Source organism: Talpa europaea (assembly GCF_964194135.1).
Source record: "Talpa europaea genome assembly, chromosome: 13".
Taxonomy (NCBI): domain Eukaryota; kingdom Metazoa; phylum Chordata; class Mammalia; order Eulipotyphla; family Talpidae; genus Talpa; species Talpa europaea.
Window position 1 is genome coordinate 67,578,101 of NC_140080.1, and position 21,103 is coordinate 67,599,203.

General features: G+C 40.0%; 1 protein-coding gene across 1 annotated transcript in view; it reads left to right on the plus strand.

Moving 5' to 3' along the window:
* Positions 1–15,985: 15,985 nt before the first annotated feature.
* The window catches only part of DSG2 (desmoglein 2), a gene marked incomplete at both ends in the record, with an annotated part of 41,653 nt that continues 36,535 nt past the window's right edge, over positions 15,986–21,103 (plus strand). Inside the window, one exon of the mRNA XM_084252692.1 lies at positions 15,986–16,024. Within this exon, the coding sequence (XP_084108818.1) occupies positions 15,986–16,024 (39 nt within the window). The remainder of the gene's footprint in view (positions 16,025–21,103) is intronic.

The window sequence follows — 21,103 nt, forward strand, 5'->3', positions numbered from 1 at the left end:
ACTAGTCATTGTCCAGCCCTATTATCATCAATCATATATAAAATTCTCCTTTCTTTTTTTTTTGCCACATTCAAAAACTATGTTTTTTTTCTAAATGTAAAGTAATAAAATGTGCAATTAAAGGATGCAATCCTGAGGATACTGGGGGGACCCTTTAAATATCCCTGCACATAGTGTTCTTCCCTCTCCCTGGTGCCATGACTACTACCGGGAAGGCATTTCTAGAATAGTCTGAGCAGCACAGGGAGCCTGTTCACCCAGGACAAGGCTGCTGCTGCAACAATGCCTGGGAGTGCTGGCCTCAAGGTGAGGAGAACTGGACTGTAGGAAACAGTCCTGAAGATGGTAAATTGCTATTGGCACTGGGGTGCCTCTTTTCAAGAAAACCCTGCCCTGACACCTAGACCACACAAAATTCATTTGTGTCTCTGTTTATACTCAAGGGTTATGTTAATAATCATATGAACCCTTATTCCAAGTGCAAAAATATATTCAAAGTATTTTAACTCTGCCTCTTAAAATCCAACTTCTCATAAAATGGGAATTTTGCTCTATGGTAAAACTGCGGAAGAAACTATGCCATAGTATTAAAAGTTAGATAAGAGGAAACTTGAAAGTAAATGTATTTTAAAATAGAAATATGTCAATGTTCTCTAGAGGGACCTAAAATTGATTCACCATGTAAAATTGAAATCAAAGCAAAAATGTATCTATATTTTTCACCAAAAATAAAATTGTTTTGAGCAAAGTTTTTTAACTTTTTGTTTGATGTATTACAAGTTTTAACACTATATGTTAAATCTTTAACTGCAAAACATTGTTATAATAAAACTGTTTGGCAACAAACTTATGAGTAAGTCCTTAACTATAAAATCTGAACTACTCTGTAATTAATAGTTATTAAGAAATGTAGAAAGTTACTTATGTATCTTATCACTTTTTGCTTTTTTTTCTAGTTGATAACTTTTTCTGCATCCTCCCAGGCAGGAAAGAAGTACGTGGGGACCCAGGATTTCTTCCTCAGGTGGACATAGTGCAGAATGAGCTGCTAGCTAAGGTCAAGGGCAGACTTGGATAACTGGATGTGTTATCTCCCATAGTGTTTGATAATTTGGAATGGCCTCTCAGGCAAAAGTTTTGACATTTTATGATGTCAAAGAGAAAAGCTGGAGTAAAGAGAAGGTAAGTTTTCTGGCCCAAGATGATAAATAAGAATGACTCTAGGGGCCACCCTGGTGATGCAGGCAGTTGAGTGCAGCGCTGTGAAGCTGTCCACAGCCTCTGCAGCACCAGTTCGATTCCCGGCCAGCCAGGGAGATACCCACATGGTGCAGCAGACCTCTCCTGTCTCTCCTGCTGCTCACCTCAGCAGTGCTTTCGGTCCGTCTGCCTGTTCTGCTCCCCACTCTGTCTCTGGTGAATCCTCTCACCCTCCCGCACATCTGGCCTGCACCCCCGTTCTTGTATAAATAAATAAAAAATCTTAAAAAAAAAAAAGAATGACTCTGGGCACAGCCATCAGCCCCAGCTGTGGGTTAGTCTCCAAGTAAATGACGATTTTTAAAATCATTATTTTAAGGTCTTCTTTTTAAACATATGTCATAAAATAAGTCCCTCAGACTGTTGACTTTTGTTTCTGATTGACCTTCCTCATTCTTAAATGCAGGCAATTCAACATGGAGCAGAGGTATGCGGTACAGAAACTGGATTAGCGTGGATGTAGAGTGAAGATATGCAGTTGACTTGGCTTGGATGTCCCAAATCAATTCATGGAAAATGAAAGCCATGTAGGTAAATTCCAAAAATATCACCAGTTTTTCCTATTCATAAAATGTTCTAGAAATAAATGCTGCAAAACCAGTTTAACTTAATGTTATCAAGTAAGAGTAAAAAAGAAAGAAATACCAGTGAAAGATCTTTCCTTCTTGTTCAGAACAATTCAGCATTTTCTCAGCTCCATTATTGGGTCTACAAAGAGTAATTCTGAACCAGGGACTATGTTACTTAACACTTGTTGAACAACATAGTCTGAGACTGCTTTACATGAAGAGGATAATTGATAAGAAAGAAAACAATCATTTCAATTCCAGGTGCCAGAAATAACACATTTCCCTTGACTAATACTAAAATTCCTTCTGTTTTCCCGGATCCAGAATGAATTGATATTTCCTCCATAGCAAGACATTGGCCATGCTATGTTGCTGTCTTTAGTTTCTTTTTCTTCCATAAGTTGATTTTTTTAAGAAATACAAAACAAAATAATCTAGATACTCTGTAGTTAAAACTCAAGAAAATGATGGTCTGAAATATCAATTCCAGGTAGATGCAGTTACCAGTGCAGAAAAAAAAGACAGTGTGGTGAGGGCTACCAAGTAGCCAAAAACATTTATATATTCACATTTAATTATTACAATAAGTCTAAGCTTACAAAAGAAGCAGAGTCAGAGAAGTAAAATAACTTCCTCAAAGTCTCACATAAAGTGATGCAAATGTAAAAATTTATCTATAATTATGCTCCAGTAATAAACTGTTTATTTTTAAATCTGAGACCTGAGTAGAATATGATGAAATTGAAAGAAAATTATGAAAAAGATAATAAATTGAAATATAATTCTAAAAGTTAAAGCAGTACACTGTAGGTCAATGTATAAATAAAGAGAGAAAGAAAAAAATCTATGTTTCTCTTGAGGTATATCCCTGTGATAGAAAGAGAGATAGAAAGGATGCAAACACATGACTTGCTGCTATTTTGAAGTTTATATGAAATTATTTTTCAGGGCACAAGGACCAGTTGTCCTACACATTTAATAGCAGAGACAAGCTACTTGGAAGGCCTGGAATCTCTTTTTTGGCCAACTCCTTTAAAAGTACTTTGATAGATGCTATTTAGAAGAGGTTATATGACAAGTGTCTAGATCATTTTAAATGGGTCCTTCCTGCTCAGTCATTCCATGATTTGTGGAAACAATGCATATATTTTAACAGCTGTAACTATTTTACTCCTTAAGACCACCTCCATTTCTACCTCTGTTTTAATGAAGTAAATGGGACTGTGGTGGTTTTAATTGTATGCCTTAGAACATCCTGGTTTCTGTGTGCCCAATTACTCATAATAAATTTAATAAACAGTAAATTTTGTGTGAAAACACAAAACATCAAATTCTGATAATACAAGCAAAATGATATCAGAAAAATATGTATGTTCTCATTTCCTCAAAATGCAGGGCAAGTATTTATATTCTGTCATAATCAAAAAAGTAAAAGAGCTTTCTTAATTACAAAGCAGCCCAGAGTCAGGTAATCCGGTATTTACCTAAATGGCATAATAACATGGTTTCCCCTCCTGCAAGGAGGTATTGTTACTAAGCCAAAAATGAGTATTTAACCTCAAAAATGTGAGATTAATTTCAGTCATGTCTTCCCATGCCCAACTGACTAGTATTGTTAATAATATTTATATTATCCTAAGGTGTAAAATACACAGACACACCACACAACTCACAACATAAAACACACACATATGCAACCACACATATTTGCCTCAGATAAGCAAATAGCTAGGCATAGCTGAAGCAATCTTTCCATCATCAGACCCATGGGGCAGACATTAATTAATATGTTCAGTGTGTGAAAAGTGTTCCTGGATTCAATTCTAACCTGAGTATATATGGACGCTTCCCCACACCAATAAGCAATTCTGAGACACAGCCCAGGTGTCTAAGAATTCACCTCAACTCTGATAATATGTACCTGTAGAAAGCATCAGAAACCACAGGCTAAGGATTCAGTCTTCTAAGACTGCCCTCTTCTTGAAACACCGGATGTAAGGGCAGGCTGTTACTTGTGCTGCAGCACAACTGGCCATAAGTCAGGTTCCCACAATCCCCTCCTCAGTTTCAATTGGACCAGAGTGGCTCAGGAAACTCAGGGAACCCATTTATTCACTAGAACACTGACATATTACAAAGGATATTATTTAGGAAGAGTCAGTTGAAAGAGATGCATAGGGCAAGGTATGGGAGAAGGGCTTAGAGCTTCCTTATATTCTCCTGGCATGTTGTTCTCCCCAAATCTCCATGTGCTCACCAACAAAGAAACCCTCTGAACCCCCTCCTCTTGGAATTTTATGGAGGCTTCATTACATAGGTATGACTGGCTATTGGCAATGGAACTTAGCCCCACCTCTAATCACATAGGGTTCTCCAGACAACAAACCCTCATCTTCAGGTGTTTTCAAAAAATTATGTTCATTAAAAAAGCAAAGACACCACTGTGACTCTCAGTATATAGGAAATTACAAGGTTTTTACATGTTTTGAGCCAGGAACTGTGGATGAATAACCAAATATATTTCTTATAAGTCACAAGATGACAGTGCATGTTGCAGATACAAAGTTTCTACATGCAAGGAGTCTGCTCTCTAGATTTATTATTAAAAAAGAAAAAAAATGAGAATCACCTAGAAAGTCTACCCAGCTGTCTTTAGGTAAGGCACAATGAAGATACCTTATTTGATCAAAGTTTTAATTACCGTCATATGGGACTGACATCCTCAGCTTCTGCTTAGTAAAAGCTGTGTAATAGGAAACAGGGAAATATTATTCAAAGGGTCCAAATTCATGGTGATACAAAATAAACAAGTTCTAGATCTCTACTGGATAGACATAAGAGCCTATAGTTAACAATACTGCACTGTAAACTTAAAATTTGCTAAGAGGGTAGATCTTAAAGAACTGTTCTTATCACAATAAAATTAATAATAATAAGGCAGAAACCTGAAGATTATGAATAGGTTTATGTCTTAGATTGAGATGATGGTTTCAAGGGTATATACTTAACTCCAAACTCATCAAGTTGTGTGAATTAATTATGTACACATTTTTGCATGTCAAAAAAATTTTATGTGCAATAAATCCTTATCTAATAAATTCTGACAATATCTGTTTTTCTTCATCTCTCTTCCTCTCAGTTGTTAAAAATTGCCATGGGTTTTTTTTTTCCAGAAAATATTTTATAACTGCTAAATGTTGATAATAAGTTGATATTTTTCTAGAATGCCTTTCTTTCTATATATACTTTCTTGGATGCTGGCACTGTCCTCTTTTGTACTGGTCTTTGAATATTCTTCCAGAGGCAAATCAACAAAAAAGGCATATGCTGCCAAGATAAGGCAGATAAGGCAACAAAGGCTCTCTCAGGGCCTCACAAGCTAATACATGTGATTGCTATCTTTGCCAATTTGGGCTAGAAAAGGTGATCTCCATTGAAAGAACAAGCCTGGAGATGCTGTTGAATGTTATGATAGGAAACAGTGAGTTGTCAGGTATAGAAAACCTGTTAACAATTTGTAGAAGGGCCTCCCTGGTGGCTCAGGGGGTTAAGACTCAACCTATGAAGCTATCCGCAGCCACTGAAGCAAGAGTTTGATCCCCAGCCAGGGAGCCACCCAAATGGTGCAGCAGAACTCTCCCAACTCACCTGCTACTCCCCTCAACAGTCATTCTGCCTGTTCTGTTCCCCACTCTGTCTCTGGTGAATCCTCTCACCCCCCACACCTCTGGCCTGTACCCCAGTTCTTGTATGCATAAATGAATGAATGAATGAATGAATACATGTTTAAAAAAAAACAATTTGTAGAAAATCAAAACCAACTGGAGGACCTACAAGAAAATTTTAAAACCTCTGTTAATCACAATTAACCATGTTATTATTTTAAGGCTTATCGAAAGATAAACGTGAAAGGTTTTTGTTTTGTTTTGTCTTGCTTTTATAATTGTGTATTTTAAGTTAATGGTTAAGATTTCTGGCTTTGGAGACAAACTACAGGAGTTCAAATCCTTGCTTCACCACTCACTAAGCTGTGTGGTTTTGGGCAAGTTACTTAGCCTCTCTGGACACTTATGGAGATAATAACAGTCCCTACCTCATGTGGTTTCTGTAAAGAAATTACAAGAATGCACTTGGACCACAGTGAGTGCTCATGAAGAGATGCTCTTTTGTTATTATTAAAACCTTCAAAATTAACTCAACTCAAAGAGTGCTGACACACAAACTAAAACCATAGAATTTCAAAATATCTATATATCTGATCCAAACTCTCGTTTTACAGATATTCAAACAGGCTGAAAGTAGTTTGTTGATAAGAGGTAGAGTTGGAAATTAACTAGTCTAATTTTCTGTGTGCTACTCTGAAGTGTGGTGATAATATTTCTTTTCACTAATCTCTTGTTTTTGCCACAAGACTTGTCCTACCTGATCAACTCTACATTGAAAATTCCTCTGAACACAGGAAAATAGAGGTTAATCAATTCACATCAAATTCTCATATTATATGACCAAACTGATGAGAATCACCAATCGATTACAACTTTTCAGTTAAACTTCCTAGGAAAAGTACATATAGGTTCAACATGGATGTCTTGAATTACTTGTCGAGATGCATATCATTTAGTGTGTGAGGACAATATGAGTCATTTCTGTCCTGTTGCGCTCTGTTGGCAACAAAGTATGGGCAGAGTGGGAAGCTTCTTACCTGAGAGTCTGTTTTATGGCATCTCCTCCAAGCAAATGATTCTGGAGGGAAAAAATTAGAAATATTTCTAATTTTTCACATCTAACTGAAAATTAGAATGAAAGGAATGATGTTATTGACCCAGCCTCCAGTAGGATACATATGTTAGGAAATGTCAATAGAAGAGCAATTACAGGGCCAAAAAAATGACCACATTTTACATTAGTTTCTATGTAATGCTTAGAGCCAAGTGGCTGGCCAAATGGAAGGTTTTATTTGCAAAAAGTAGTTGACCCAACATTAAATGAAAGGAAGTTAAATTTAAATTTCATTTGCATGCTTTTTACTTATTTCTAGCATATTAATTCATAGAGAGCCATAAATCACAGAAAGGACTTTATTACATGAAGGCTGTATCTTCAATATTTAGACTATCTATTGACTCAGGAAGAGAAGGGAAATTTCATTATCAGTAGGACACAGGTCAGGAGGCGGAGTGTTTTATGTACAGACACTTTCCAGTGTCCCTCAAATTTGGTCTCTGCCTGTGGCAGTCCCCCATCTGTATGGAGCATGCCTGGACCTCAGATTTCACATTCTGACCAACTGACCTAGTTGACATAGTTTCTAGGAAATGTAAGTAAATACAATGTTCTATAGAAGTTCTATCATCTTGTTATTCCTTAAAGTCTAGGAGTCACATCTTCCTCTAAATTTTTGTTTGTTTCAGATGACTTTTTCATACTTCTAAAGTGAAAATCTTTATACTTTCAAGAATGAAGTATAAAGGACAATTAACCAAAGACTTAGGATCCCAATTATTGAAAATTCCAAAATACAGAATGATTATTCCACAGAGCCAAACAATGGAAACCTACAATGGCACTTTTTTGAACTATAAAGCAATTCTTCACATGAGCTTTCATGTGTCTTTTGCTTTGTTCAACTCTAAGTCTTCCCTGTAATACTGCTTTGCTTAAATTGTTGATCTGTCATCAAGTTTACAGATTACTTCAGATAAATGTTCTAATCCTAATGGTAAGAAAGAAGTACAATGATACACTTTCTTTCTCTTTCATATCCATAGAAGAATTAGTCATAAGAATTCTTTGTTGACTGACTCCTTTTATGGTAGTTGATTCTGCATGAAATGGTGTAACTCTGTCCAGATATGATCTCATTCAGATATTGTTTCAGTAGAAGTTAAGCCAGGTCCACTTGGAAAAATTAACTACAATTAACTAGTAAAATAAGAGATCAGCTTTCAAGGTATATAGTGCTATTCAGGATAAACATTACGATTTAAAACATCTTCAGCCACTAATGTTCCCAGGCACGCTGGTAAGGGTCCCTGTAATCATGAAAACTAAATTTTCAAGAGCAATTTTTTCTCATTGTCTTCTTTATAGAAAATTTTACCTATCTGGTTTGTTCAGTGTTTGGACATATTTCTCAAAATCTTCTGCATGAAGTAGGAAAAAGAAGAGGTAATAACCCTTGAGTTAATTCCACTCGGGGGGGGGAGTAGCAAAAAATACAGCTCAAATAAAATAGGTTTAAAAATGATTTCCTGAAATGCTTAAACACTAAAACAGATTTTAGTGTTTTTTTTTTTAATTTCTGATGCTATCAGAAAGACTACTTCAGCTCTCCAGTTCCTGCCCATGTATAGCTATGACATATATATATATGTATAGCTGAGCTTGTTATTTATCATGTTAAGAGATTTTCAATTACTTTTTAAAAAAATATTTATTTACTTATGCATACAGGAGCTGGGGTACAAGCCAGAGATGCAGGGGGTAAGAGGATTCCCCAGAGACAGAGTGGGGTAGAGAAAAGGCAGACTGACTGAAATACACTGCTGAGGGGACCAGCCGGCAAGACAGGAGAGGTCTGCCTCGCCATGTGGGTTGCTCCCTGGCCAGCTAGGGATAGAACTCATGCTGCAGAGGCTATGGATTGCTTCGTAGTGTGGTGCTTAACCCCTTGTACCACCAGGGAGTCCCCTCAATTACTTTTGTTACAAAAATAAAGTTACTATCTACGAATAATTTATCATTCACAATATTTGAGATTCAAAAATAACAATAACTTTTGATCAACACAGCTCATTGTGCATGTCCTCCAAAGTAATAGTTCTCAATATCTCTTCTGCATGACACGTGTGACAGATGATATTCATAAGCTCACACCCTCTCCTGGACAAGTTCACCCTGAGGCTCCATTTACCTCCCCAGCTGGAATCCACCCTCTTTCTCCACCAGAAGGGGATGTCAAATGTAAGTACATCAATATTGAATAAGTATAAATGTACTTTAGTCATTTTAATGAATAAGTCATCCAGAATTTTATAATTAACAAACTGCTATATCAACTGGTATGGTACTGAAATTAAAAAAAAAAAAGTAAGATAATTTTAAAAGTATATTAAAATAAGTAATTTAATTCCTTTGAATCCATGTTTTCTCTTTAAAGTTGAAATTGTTATTTATTTTAGAGAGTGTGCTTCTTCTATTAAAGTATTTCTACTCACCATTCCAGGTCATTCTGAAAGTGCTTTAAAGCTATGTATTTACAGCTTTACTCTCCAAATCTACAGTTTCACTCCTATTTCATTATACATAAGAATATCACTGATCTGCAAATGAATGAAATAACTGCAAGAAACCAATATTCTTTTCTATCTTCTGAAGGTTTTCCTGTTCATTTCTCTGGGTTCATTAGCTACATTGGGTCAGCGTGCTGCTTTCTGTCTGCCATTCTCAGTAAACACTGCCTGCTGATAGCCAGCAAGTCCTGACAAGCAGATGATGGATTCCAGTGCAGGGCTGCTGTTAGCAACCAAACACTACTTCCTTCACTTCCCCAGTCACTAGTATTTCCCTTATCTTACCAAGAAGCTCATAAGCAAATCCTAGGTGAAACCAAAGTCAGAGGGTTATTCCGAAGTTTTTTTGGTCTTTTTTTTTCCAGAAAATGGAGTTGGGTAAATAAAACCTACATTCCCAAGTGTCACATTTGGCAATGGATGGGTACTTTGCTCAGCTCCAGAGAGAAAAGGGACTTCCCACATGGTTTATATTTTCTCACTCTGTTTGCCCATAAGGGAAGGATCTTGAAGGAGAGAAGAACACAAAAATGTTCTCCACTGGCCTCTGAACTCCTCCAATGTACACTGTTCAGGCAGCTGAAGCAAGGCCCGACCTTGAGGTGAGGGGATTTTGTTCACAGTGAACCTGTTATAGGACAGTCCTGATATTGAACGGGTTGCCTGGCTGTGGGTCCTCACCCGCGCTTAAAAGGGACTTATGAATACTCCACTACAGGCACACACAAAAGGTTAATAAAAGGTTTATTTACAAGGGAAAAGGAAATAAGGAAAATGTACAACTCAGAGAGAAAATAGGGAAATAAAATCTTTAATGCGTCCTACCCGATCCGCCGACCTGGAAACCCAAAGGCACTCTCAGAGCTGGCCGGAAGCTGCGAGCTGGCGAAGAGCCAAAATGGGGAACCCCTCCAAAGCCCACTCGTCTGGCTTTATACGAATCTGACTGCTTAACCCCGCCCTTAGGTCCCAGCCACCTTCCCTTTGGTGGTGATGGGATTTGGAGTTCCCAGTGTCTTTGGCTTTGGCCTGGGTGGGGTTGGAGTCCACAAAGCCTGTATGGAATTAGCTTTAGGACATCCTTTCCCCCTAACAAACCAACCACACCTCCCAGCACACCCCCACTCAATTTAGTGACATTGATTCACACCCTTCTAGAAATTTAAGTTTCTCTTTTCCCCTTTACCTTCATTTTACACACACAAACACACACACACACACACACACACAGAGCCTAGCCTCCAAAGTAACTTTAAAAATGTATACATTTGTTCACTCATTCACATAATCAACTAGGTTATAGAAAACCTACCTGGGTCAGGAATTGTTTAGGAACTGAATATATGGCAGTTCGCAGAGAAAAATCCTTGTCCTCATGAAGTTTGCATTCTAGTAAACTGTACAGATAATACATTAAAAAAAATGCAGAGAATTTCAGATTGTGATATGCCAAAAATAAATATGAAGCAGGGAGAGGGCCTGGGGTACACTAGGGATGATACTGCAATTTTTAAAAGGGTAGTCTGAAAAGGTATCACCGATGGGGTGATATTAAGGGAAATGAGTGAAAGAGTAATCCTTGTACCTGTCTGGAGCAGACCCTTCCAGGGAAAAGGAATGGGGAATGCAAAGGCTCTGAGGTGGAGCGTGCTCGGGGTGCATTTGTGGCATCATGTTACCAAGTCAATAACTGATAAGAGACAGTGCCCTCCCAGCAGGTAACAGCCTGAGGGAAACTTCAGTTAAAGATTTCAGACTTTAGTGGAGAGGCATTCTGATGGATATCAAGTCCTGGTTGAGGTTTCCAAGACAACTGTCATTTTGAACATGCCTCAAGCCAGCATTTTTATAGACTTATCACATTTTAAAACTAGGATGATGTTTCCAAAAAAAAAATCTCTTGATATCATCAGCACTCTACTTAAACACAAGAATAGATGATTTTATTTACTCCACTAAATCAAACCTATTTTGTAACTATAGTACCTTCTGCTATTTCCCAAATCCCAAGAAAAGTGTTAACTATTTCCTTAAAGCATTTTTGATTCAGGGACTTTGCATCCAAGCAATCAGTCCTTATATGTTGACTCACAAGAAGGAGTCTGTGGGAGCAGCTCAGTTAGACACCATGAGTCACTGCAAGGGGCTCCCTCCCTCTCCAGGGGTATTGGGTCTGTGGCTGTGCTCTAAAGACTGACTATTGTTACCTTCTTTGTGTTACAGCACAGGGTTTGCTGCCCACTAGGCTTTGATTATTACTCTGTAAGTTATAGCTCAGAAAGGCAACAAAGCTTTTCCCACCCTGTTATTAACTATCCCCCATCCCCAAGTGGGCCAATTCTCCCTCACTGCTAAGCTTGAAGCAGCTCTTGGCCCAATTAACCAGAAAGTCCATGAGAATCTCAACATCCTGACTCCCAGGGTCTGTGAAGTCAATCATGCCTTGGCTTCTGTGAAAACAAACCAGGGTTTCTACTCCAGGAATAAAGAGAAGACACTCCTCTCCCATTTCTCCACATCCAGTGTAATGAACTGTCTGTTCTCAACAGGGCCCTGAGTTCTCACTTCATCTTGTCCATTCCCCTCCTGTCACACTCTATGTATATTCTTATATCTCTTCACTATCAATCAAGTCCTTTTCAACCCTGACTCATATCCACATCTGCTAGCCTTCTCCTGCTGCTGGACTGAGGTGTGGTGTGGGAAAGCATGCAGACACAAACCAACACACACACACACATTCCTCAGACTGTTTCCTAACCAGACCCACTATTAGCCCAGTCACAGTGGATAGTCCAATAATCTGCCACTACAATACTACATTTTATTTGTAATTAGTTCCTCCTAATATGTGAGCTTGGTTCAACAAATCTTTATTGATTATTTAATATGTAGTGACTATGAGGGACTGGGCCTGCTGGTTGTCAAGAAACTAACAACCTTAAGAAAGAAGGATGGGTGGGGTAGCAGATAGGGATGAAATAACCATAAACCACAAGGCGGCTGCTGCTCTGCAGGTTATGTGACTCATTTTGAACAGAGCCACAGAGAATAGGAGAAAGGTCAGCAACTAGACAAGGAAAGTATGGAAAAAGAAGCAAGGATGACTCTCAGGTTCCTGGCTTAAGTAGCCAAGTTGACAGACATATGAGTTAGTCATATAAGGAAGTAGCAAGCTTGAGCTGGAGAGGTGTAGAGGGAAGGGGGAAACATTTTTGTCAGTATGCTGAGTTTGCTATTCCTACAAAATTATTATGGCAGTTTGAGGTCCCTGTGAAATACTCAAATGTTATATCCCATGTTTCTCAAGTAAGAAAGCTGTGATCTGTTTGCACCATGGGAATGGCTACAGAACCATGCTTTTTAAGAAGGAAGGAATTCAGAAGACCTTAAGCATTTAACAGGTAGACAGAGAATGAGAAATGCATTGAGAAAGAACAGCCAGGAAGATAAAAAAAATTAGATGACTGTTTCTGCCTCCTAAATCTTACCTGCAGTTGTAGCTTCCTCATCACTAACTACTTCTAAACTTCTCTAGTTGGTTATTGCTCTAATAGTTCAAATTCAACATATTTCACCAAGCAAAAAGCTTTTCCTTCTGACTCCCCTGTTTGTGTCAATGTGATCAAAGTAGTGTTTTCTTCACAGATAAATCTGAAGCTCCTGACTCTTCTCCAACAGTGTCTATGCTTTGAGTTACTCTGTTCTAGCAGATTCTTCCTAACTACTCATCCTCTCAGAATCAGCTCACCACACCACCCACCCAATGCAAGTAAGTCTTCTCTAATCTATGGTCCAAAGTGTGAATTAGGGAGTGTCTGTACTGCTCTCATCATATTCTGCACATAGGTCTACCACTGCATTTACAATAGTTTATAAGTAGGTATAGTTATATTATTTCATAAGTGTCTGGTTTTATTTCTTTGGATAAAGGAATACTTATTTATCTTGCATCGCCAATAAATGCAAATGAAATGTTTGTTGAACAGAGACAAATTAAATGTTAACCTAATGAAGAAATGATGTGAAGCTAAACAACATATAACTTTTTATTGTCTTCCATTACACAGAGAAATTTCATGTTTTTTCCACATCCTGTATCTAACTTACATTCTATGAGTAAGTCTCCTGACCAGGGTAACCATTTATGATATAACAGCCCACATCCCTATGATTTGCTTTGAAGGTGTTACATAAGATAGCAAGAAGATTGAGCTCTCACCTCTTCAACAATAAATTCTAAATCATATAGTCACTGGGATTTTCACTGAAATGAAATGGTCCGCCATCTGTCAAGCCATTAACCAAGTGCTTTCTAAAGTGATCTTTAATGCTGGAAAGTGTTGGAAGTTAGGAGATAGTGATGGTAGAAAAGGGACACATTACTTCTTATTGATCTTTATAAAACTTTTTAAATAAAAATATTTTAGATAATGGTAAGAGATGATTCTGATAAGCTAATAACTTGACACCTATACTCACCTGTATGTAAATGTGAAGCAAAGTATTATAGAAAATATAGCTTAGGTAAATATTTTGGATATATCTAGATGTTCAAGTTAATTATTTGTGCAAAGTATATTCTGAACATGTGCATTATAAATGCACATCTTAAGAAAAGTACACTAACAATTATGTTCAACTAAGTGGAATAAACCTGTAAGTACAATCTTTCACATCTTGCTAACACTTAATTCACTTTAAAGCAATCTGTGCTTCTTTAGCAATGACCACATTTATTTTTGTGCAAATAGATTTACTTTCATCCCAGACAAAAGGAGAAGGTAAAGCTAGAGAAGTAGCTGAGGATTAACCTCACTGAGTCATAAGTTTCAGAATGTTTAAAGTGGAACAAACTCAAGAATGACACACTATGACTTTAAGGAGTGCATTATGACACCTACTTTCAAACACTTGAAATTAATGACTTACAGAGGAATACTACCCTGAAACTGATTTTGACAGTCTCCAGCAGAGACTAAATAATTCAACAGAAATAAAATTTGCATTACCTATTTCTCATTCTGGAAGCTATAATTATCTTCATTACTAAACAGAGACCAAAGTCTTAATAATGAGGTATAAATACTTGCCTATAGGACTCAATTGCAAGAGCCCTAATTTTAGGTAAGACTTATGTATAGTTTGCGGGAATAATTTAGGATGTGTTTTGATAGAGCCTGCCCTGTTTAATTAGGAGCTTTCCCAGCCTGATGGGAAATGAGAATTTTTTTCCCAACTCGTATACCTCTGGAGAATGAGAATTATCACCATGTGTGCTAACATCCACATCTGGCTCAAGAGAAAGGAGGAGAAACTATAAGACATACTTCCCTCCTAGTTTAATATGTAACCAATGTTTACAGTCTGTAACAGTTTGTAAACATTGGTCTCCTATGATACTCAGCACTGTTCTGGGCACTGGAAACTGCTAAACTAAGGAGACACTCTTCTAGATAACCTAGTTTTCAACCAACTTAAGCACTGCCACTAAACAGTATGAGAAAAGTTCACTCACTCAGCAATTAAGCCATAAAACAATAGGAGAATATGCTTCTCTCCACTCAAAGAGGGGGTGGTCTTTGGCAGTTGGGAACAGGGGAGAAGAGAAGATGATCATTATCCTGGAAAATTATACCTGGAGAGCGGGGAGAAGGAGATAATGGGGGAAGGAGGGGAAGGCAATTGTCATTCTGCTATTTTGGCCAAACTTAATGCCAGCCTTCTCTTTCTAGGAGCAAATCAACGTTCTTCCATTACTCCAACAATAGCTAACCTTTAATGGAAATGGCCCAATCTGGTGCTGATTCTAGTGTTGGGACACCCATACTAAGTTTGTGTTTTTCAAGGAGTTCAACTTAACATTTATTCATGCAAATGTTAATGATAGTTATGACAACTACCATTTACTTGGACCCTGTGTGCTAAACAGCTAGATGCTTCACATAGGTTTTATTATTGTTATCATTATTATTATTAAATCTTCACATCCGTTTTATGTATTTGGATGCTATTTGACAGATCTGAAAATTGAAGCACCCAGAGGTGGTCCACGTCACATGGCTTATGACTATTAGGCTGGGCACTCTGATCTGCACTGTACTCTGTGAAAAAGAATTTATTAATGGTAGCGAAGAATATATATTTCCCTTCACACGCTTAGAATTTTCTCCTAGTTCAAGTCTTGCTAACAAGGAGCAACCTGCAAACATTGAGGGAACAAGAGGCTAGACGCTTTCGCGGAGACAGCCACCTGACATCCTGATCCAGACCCTGGCTCCTTCCAGCCGGCCCCAGCTCCCTGGCGGCGGTGTCCTGGTGTCATGGGTCTTCCCGCACCACCCGCTCTCTGGACCAAAGGACATTCACCTTCCGATGACCTTCGGTGGCCGGCCCCGCCTCTGCCGGGTCGCAAGCGGGACCCCGCAGGTCTCCACTCGACAGACCACGATGGGTCCTCTGGTCGGTGCCCAGCGGGCCCTGCCACCTGCACTGCCCAGGTCTGACGCTTGCCTGGTGGCCCGGAAGCCCCCTTCGCCCGGCCACTCTCCAGGGAGGAGGGGAGGCGGGCGGGGCGGGGCCTGCCACCTCCTGTCCCCAAGCCCGGGACGTCACGGTCCCAGGTGCGCGTGCGACGGGGGCGGGAGTCCACGGTGCGCCTCCCACCGCGGCGGGCAGCTGGAGCGGGCCCCGGGCTCCATTTTCTCACGGCGGCCACACCTGGAGCGGCACCTCGGGGCCGCGCCCGGGAGGTGCCCTCGGGCGGGGACGGGGGCGGAGGCTCCGGGGAGGGGCGAGAGCGCGCTCGCGGGGGCACCGGGGAGCCGGCGGCGCGGAGCTGGGCGAGCTGCCCGAGGCGAGGGGATGGCGCGGAGCGCGGAGGGTGCGCTGCTGCTGGTCCTGGTAAGTGCGGGAGCCGAGACGCGCGGCCCGGGACAGGCCGGGGCACCCGCCCGCGCCCCGACCTGCCCGCCTCCGCTCGGGAAGCGGCCGCCTGCCGGGCGCTCCCGCTTGCGCCGGGAGGTGGGGAAGGGCCGGGCAGGCTTCGGCGAACTCGGACCCTGCGGCTTCGGAAAAACTCCGCTGGCGGGAGCCGGATGCGTTGGAACCTGTCTGAAGTTCTCTTTTCCTTGGCGCCGCACCCAAGCGCCCCAGCGCTTTTTTCTGTCTGTGATCTGTGGGTGTCATGAGCCCTGGGGGTGTCATGAGCCCTGAAGGGGCGATCGGGGGATCTTTCCCGGAGATCAGGAGCTTTGTTTGGCAGCTTCTCCGGCGCGAAACATGGAGGCTGTGGGGCATGGAGTGCGCTGGAGTTGTGCGAAACATGGAGTGCGCTGGAGTTGTGCGCTGGAGTTGTGCGAAACATGGAGTGCGCTGGAGTTGTGCGCGCTCTCCCAGGTGCTGTAGCCACCTGCACGTCCGGATCTGGGAAGCCAGGGAATTACCTGTATTGTTACTTTGCCAAAAAGGGGAAGGAGGGGTGCCTAAAGCTGGTTGTTTTTAAATGTATTTTACAAAGTTTAGGTTTTTTTTGCTAAAGCCGTATCCCTACTGTTCAGATCGCCAACATAAAAGTAGTTCTAATATACAGTCCACAAAATTGGTGTTTTAACACAATATTCTAATATTAAAGATCATGAACATGTGTAAGATCGCCCCACACACACACAGTTACAGAGGTACAGAAAGTAGTATAGAGCCACCGTCACATGGGGTTTTCAGAGGTTTTCTTAAAGAAAGGGGCTTCAGCCACTGGAAAGCAGTGTTAGTCTGTAGAGTTACACTTCTTATGCTGGGTTTCTATGCTTCAGTAGGATTTTATACTCAATTTGTTTTCTTTCTGCTTGTTAAAGGAAGTGCACATAGTTGAGAAATGTATCTGGCGTCTGGGGAGCTTGCTAAATTGGTCTGGATAAAGTTAACCTACTAAGATATGCGTGGATTCACCATCCAGAGATTTAACAAATATTTATTCAGAGAGATTAGATACAAAATCATACTCCGTTTTCTTACATAGTAGTGAAAATTTAAAATTTAGGTACATTTCCTATATTAAAAGTTATAACTTCCAAAAGACTACTTTCTCTCTATTCCAGAATTGCGTTTGGAGCAGAGAAAAATACATACATACATATAAAGCATGACTAATCCAATATAGGGATTTCCGTGAATCCTTCCCAATAGCATTATAGTTAGGACCTTTGGCACACCAGTTCAATTTCATGCTTAAATCACCCATTTCATTTTGCCCAAGTCATGGAGATTATTTTCAGTTCAAGTTTATTTTGTTAGTGAACCTTCCCTAAGACATATTTTGGGTTTTGATTTTGGCCTCCAGAATAACAAAGCAACTATTTCCTTTATTGATGATAACTTTCTGGCTAAGACAATACCAAGCTAACATAGCAGCTGACTCACTTGGAGGGATAAATATTAAATTCCTTCCATATAAGAAAAGAAATTACCTTTATCTTTAAATGGTGTAACAAACAGACCACTTCATTTACAGAGAAATAGGTCAATAATTTAGGCTTTTTTTTCAATTTTTGCAATTTGATATTTTACTTCATTGGGCAATAATTTCACCTTTAAAAAGTGACTATATAACTAACTAAACCTGAGCATAATTTTGGGACTGTTTTATTTTCTATAATACATTTTGTGATATAATTTTGACCCCAATGTGTTTGAAGTTAGAAGTATAGTCTTTAGTAAAAAGTAGAAAGCAGGGCCTCCTTGATGGTGCAAGGGGTTAAGCACAGCACAGCACTGCACTGTGAAGCTCTCTGCAGCCTCTGCAGCATGAGTTCAATCTACGGGCCAGGGAGCTACCCACATGGCACAGCAGACCTCTCCTGTCTCTCCTGCTGATCCCCTCAGCAGTGTATTTCAGTCAGTCTGCCTGTTCTATTCCCCACTCTGTCTCTGGTGAATCCTCTCACCCCGCTCCCTGCACCACTGGCCTGTACTCCAGTTCTTGTATGCATAAATATATAAATCTTAAAAAAAAAAAAGAGTAGAAAGCAACTTACCTAATAGAAGTAATTCTTAAGGAATTACTTGAGGTCTTTTATAGAAGGAAATATAAGTTTTATTTAGGATGGGTCAGAGTTCAGTTGCAGATAACAGAATTCACTCTAGCTAGTTAAAGCAAAGAGAGATTTACTTAAGGGCATTAGACTGATTGCATGGATAGGAAGGATTGAGGAAACATACAGCTTAAGTTGAACTGTCAATAATGACTTCAAAGCCACACAGCAGAACTCAAAGTCTTAAGAACGCACTGTCACTCCCATATTCTGGAAACTACCATGGTCAGAATGCTAATTTTGCTGCCAGCTGCACTGCCATGCCACATTTGCAAGAATGCATATTGGCTAAAGTTACCAGCACCCCCCTCTTGGAACCCATAAATCCAGCGATGGACATTAGAACCATAATAAGATGCTACAAAAACCCAACCACATCCACATCTATGTCTGCCAGCAAGAAGAACAATGTATAACTCTGCTACAATTCTGTCAAATCTCATATAAATGCTAAATTCATTGAATTAAATTACCTTCAGAACCTTAGCTGCACGGGACTCTCATAGGTTGACTTTAATTTTCCTCTGTAGTTGAGGGAGACTACTGGAAGGAGATGCTGAATGTCATCCTCATAGCGACCACACATGAATGGAATAGAGATTTAATAAAGTTCACTACAGAAGGAAAGAAGGAGTGAGCCCTTTCACAGCTAATATCCATATGCAATCGGGTTGTGAAGTGAATGTTTATAATGCTGCAAATACCTTGAGCCTCAGATCTGGTGCCACATACCTTCATGTTTGTAATGTGCTCAATGAGATTCTCTACAGTATTTGTAACCATTCAAAGAACATACCTTTGTTTAAAACCACATTGATTTTAGGTTTAATTAAGAGAGCCCCAAACTAAATGGTTAACTATATCAACTACTTCTACTGACATCTGTTATTTGATTCTCTCATGACCATGAAGTTGATTCTTAGTAAATAAACCTTTATTTTTTAAAAGATACATTTATTTATGCGTACAAGAACTGGGGTACAGGCCAGAGGTGTGGGGGGTGAGAGGATTCACCAGAGACAGAGTGGGGAGCAAATCAGGCCGATTTACTGAATTACACTGCTGAGGAGACCAACGGGTGGGCGAGTCAGGAGAGGTCTGCTGCGCCATGTGTGTTGTTCCGGGCCAGTGGGGGCTCGAACTCATGCTGCAGTAGCTGGTGATAGCTTCACAGCGCTGTCTTTAACCCCTATGCCACCAGAGAGGCCCAGTAAATAAACTTTTAATGGTGAAATTCACCACACTTGAGTTTTGATCTATATGTTTAACACCAATTATGAAGTCCAGTCTTATTAGCAAAACTGATATACAGTGTCTCTAAGTCACCGTGCTCTAGGTCAAGAGCAATACGTGTTTGATTTTTACATTTTACTGAAATTTTCCTATTCAGTTCGGCATTTTAAATCTGTAGGTTTTCATTCCTCCAAACAGCCTGACAATGTAGCATGCCAGAGACTTAAGGCTTCTGTTTCCTCATCTGTTTCCTTTAAACAGTTCTCAATGGTCTACACATTCTAGAAGGAGAATTTTTCAGAGATGGCCACTTCCTCAGAATAGTCTGATGACATCAGGCTTCTGTCAGGCATAAACTTCCAGGCACTCAGTTCATTTGGGGCTTGTTCCAGGTTGTCCTTGGTCTGTTTCAGTTCACCTTTTATTTGAAAGAAAAACAGATTGATCACTGGGTCTACTACTGTTGATCTCAGCAGGTCGGCTGTTGAGCTTGCTGAAGGAACTGGCTCTGAGTAGAGCACACTTGCTTTGCTCCCAGGCTAGTCACATCACAAGAATTATCCCTGCATGCAGACTCCCTTTAAGTTTTCTTTACACTCCCATAGACCAGTTACCTCATTAGAGTTGAGATTTGTGCCATCCAAACCTTGCACATGTGCTTCATATTATTTCCATCTTAGTATTAACTCATCTCCTACCATAACTTTGAAGTCTGTAGTAGAACTGCTTGGCAAAGAGGTTCCTCATGGGTCATCTTGTATCCTTTCCAGACCAAAGCCCAATCACTTAGACCAAGGCCACTGATCATGACTCAACCATGCTGCCAGCTCCATCCACTCCTGCTGTATCCCCTAGCCCTATCCTTTATTTGTGGGTGTCACTGCCACCCATGCCATTCTCAATCTCAGCTTTTATTTCTGTCTTTCAATATGCCACATATTTTAATGACTGATAACATCTCTCATACAGTCCACATGCAATGAAGTATTGTTTTTCTAAGTTTGATTTATCTTAAGGTATCAGGAGTGTACCACATAGGACACTGCACTGTTTTGGTTAATTTTATAAAAATTGTTGAGGGCCTCCCCTGGTGGTGCAGGCAGTTGATCGCAGCTCTGTGAAGCTGTCCACAGCCTCTGCAGTGCCGGTTCGATCCCGGCCAGCCGGCCAGCGCGGGTTCACATAGCGCGGGTCCCACATGGCGCTGCAGAGCTCTCCTGTCTCGCCCGCTGCTCCCCTCAGCAGTGTATTTTGTCCATCTACCTGTTCTGTTCCCCCGCTCTGTCTCTGGTGAATCCTCTCACCCAACCACGCATCTGGCCTGTACCCCAGTCCTTGTATAAATAAATAAATAAATCTTTTTAAAAAATTATCACGATTTTACCATATGCAAAGCTTTGTGGTTAGGGTGAAGGAAGCTGGAACATCAGGATTTATATCAGAGTGTAATGATAAGATGAAAAATGTCTTCAAAAAAAAAATGTAGAAAATATATGACCCCTATCTACAATTAAATGTGATCACTGTGCAATGAATCCCTGCTTGATGCTAAAAAAATGCAAGTACCTCTCCAGTATAGGAAAGTGTAGGAAACCATGAAAACATTAGGTATGTTCTGTTCTTGTGGTGCTTACAGTTTAGTAAATATGTACATAGCTAA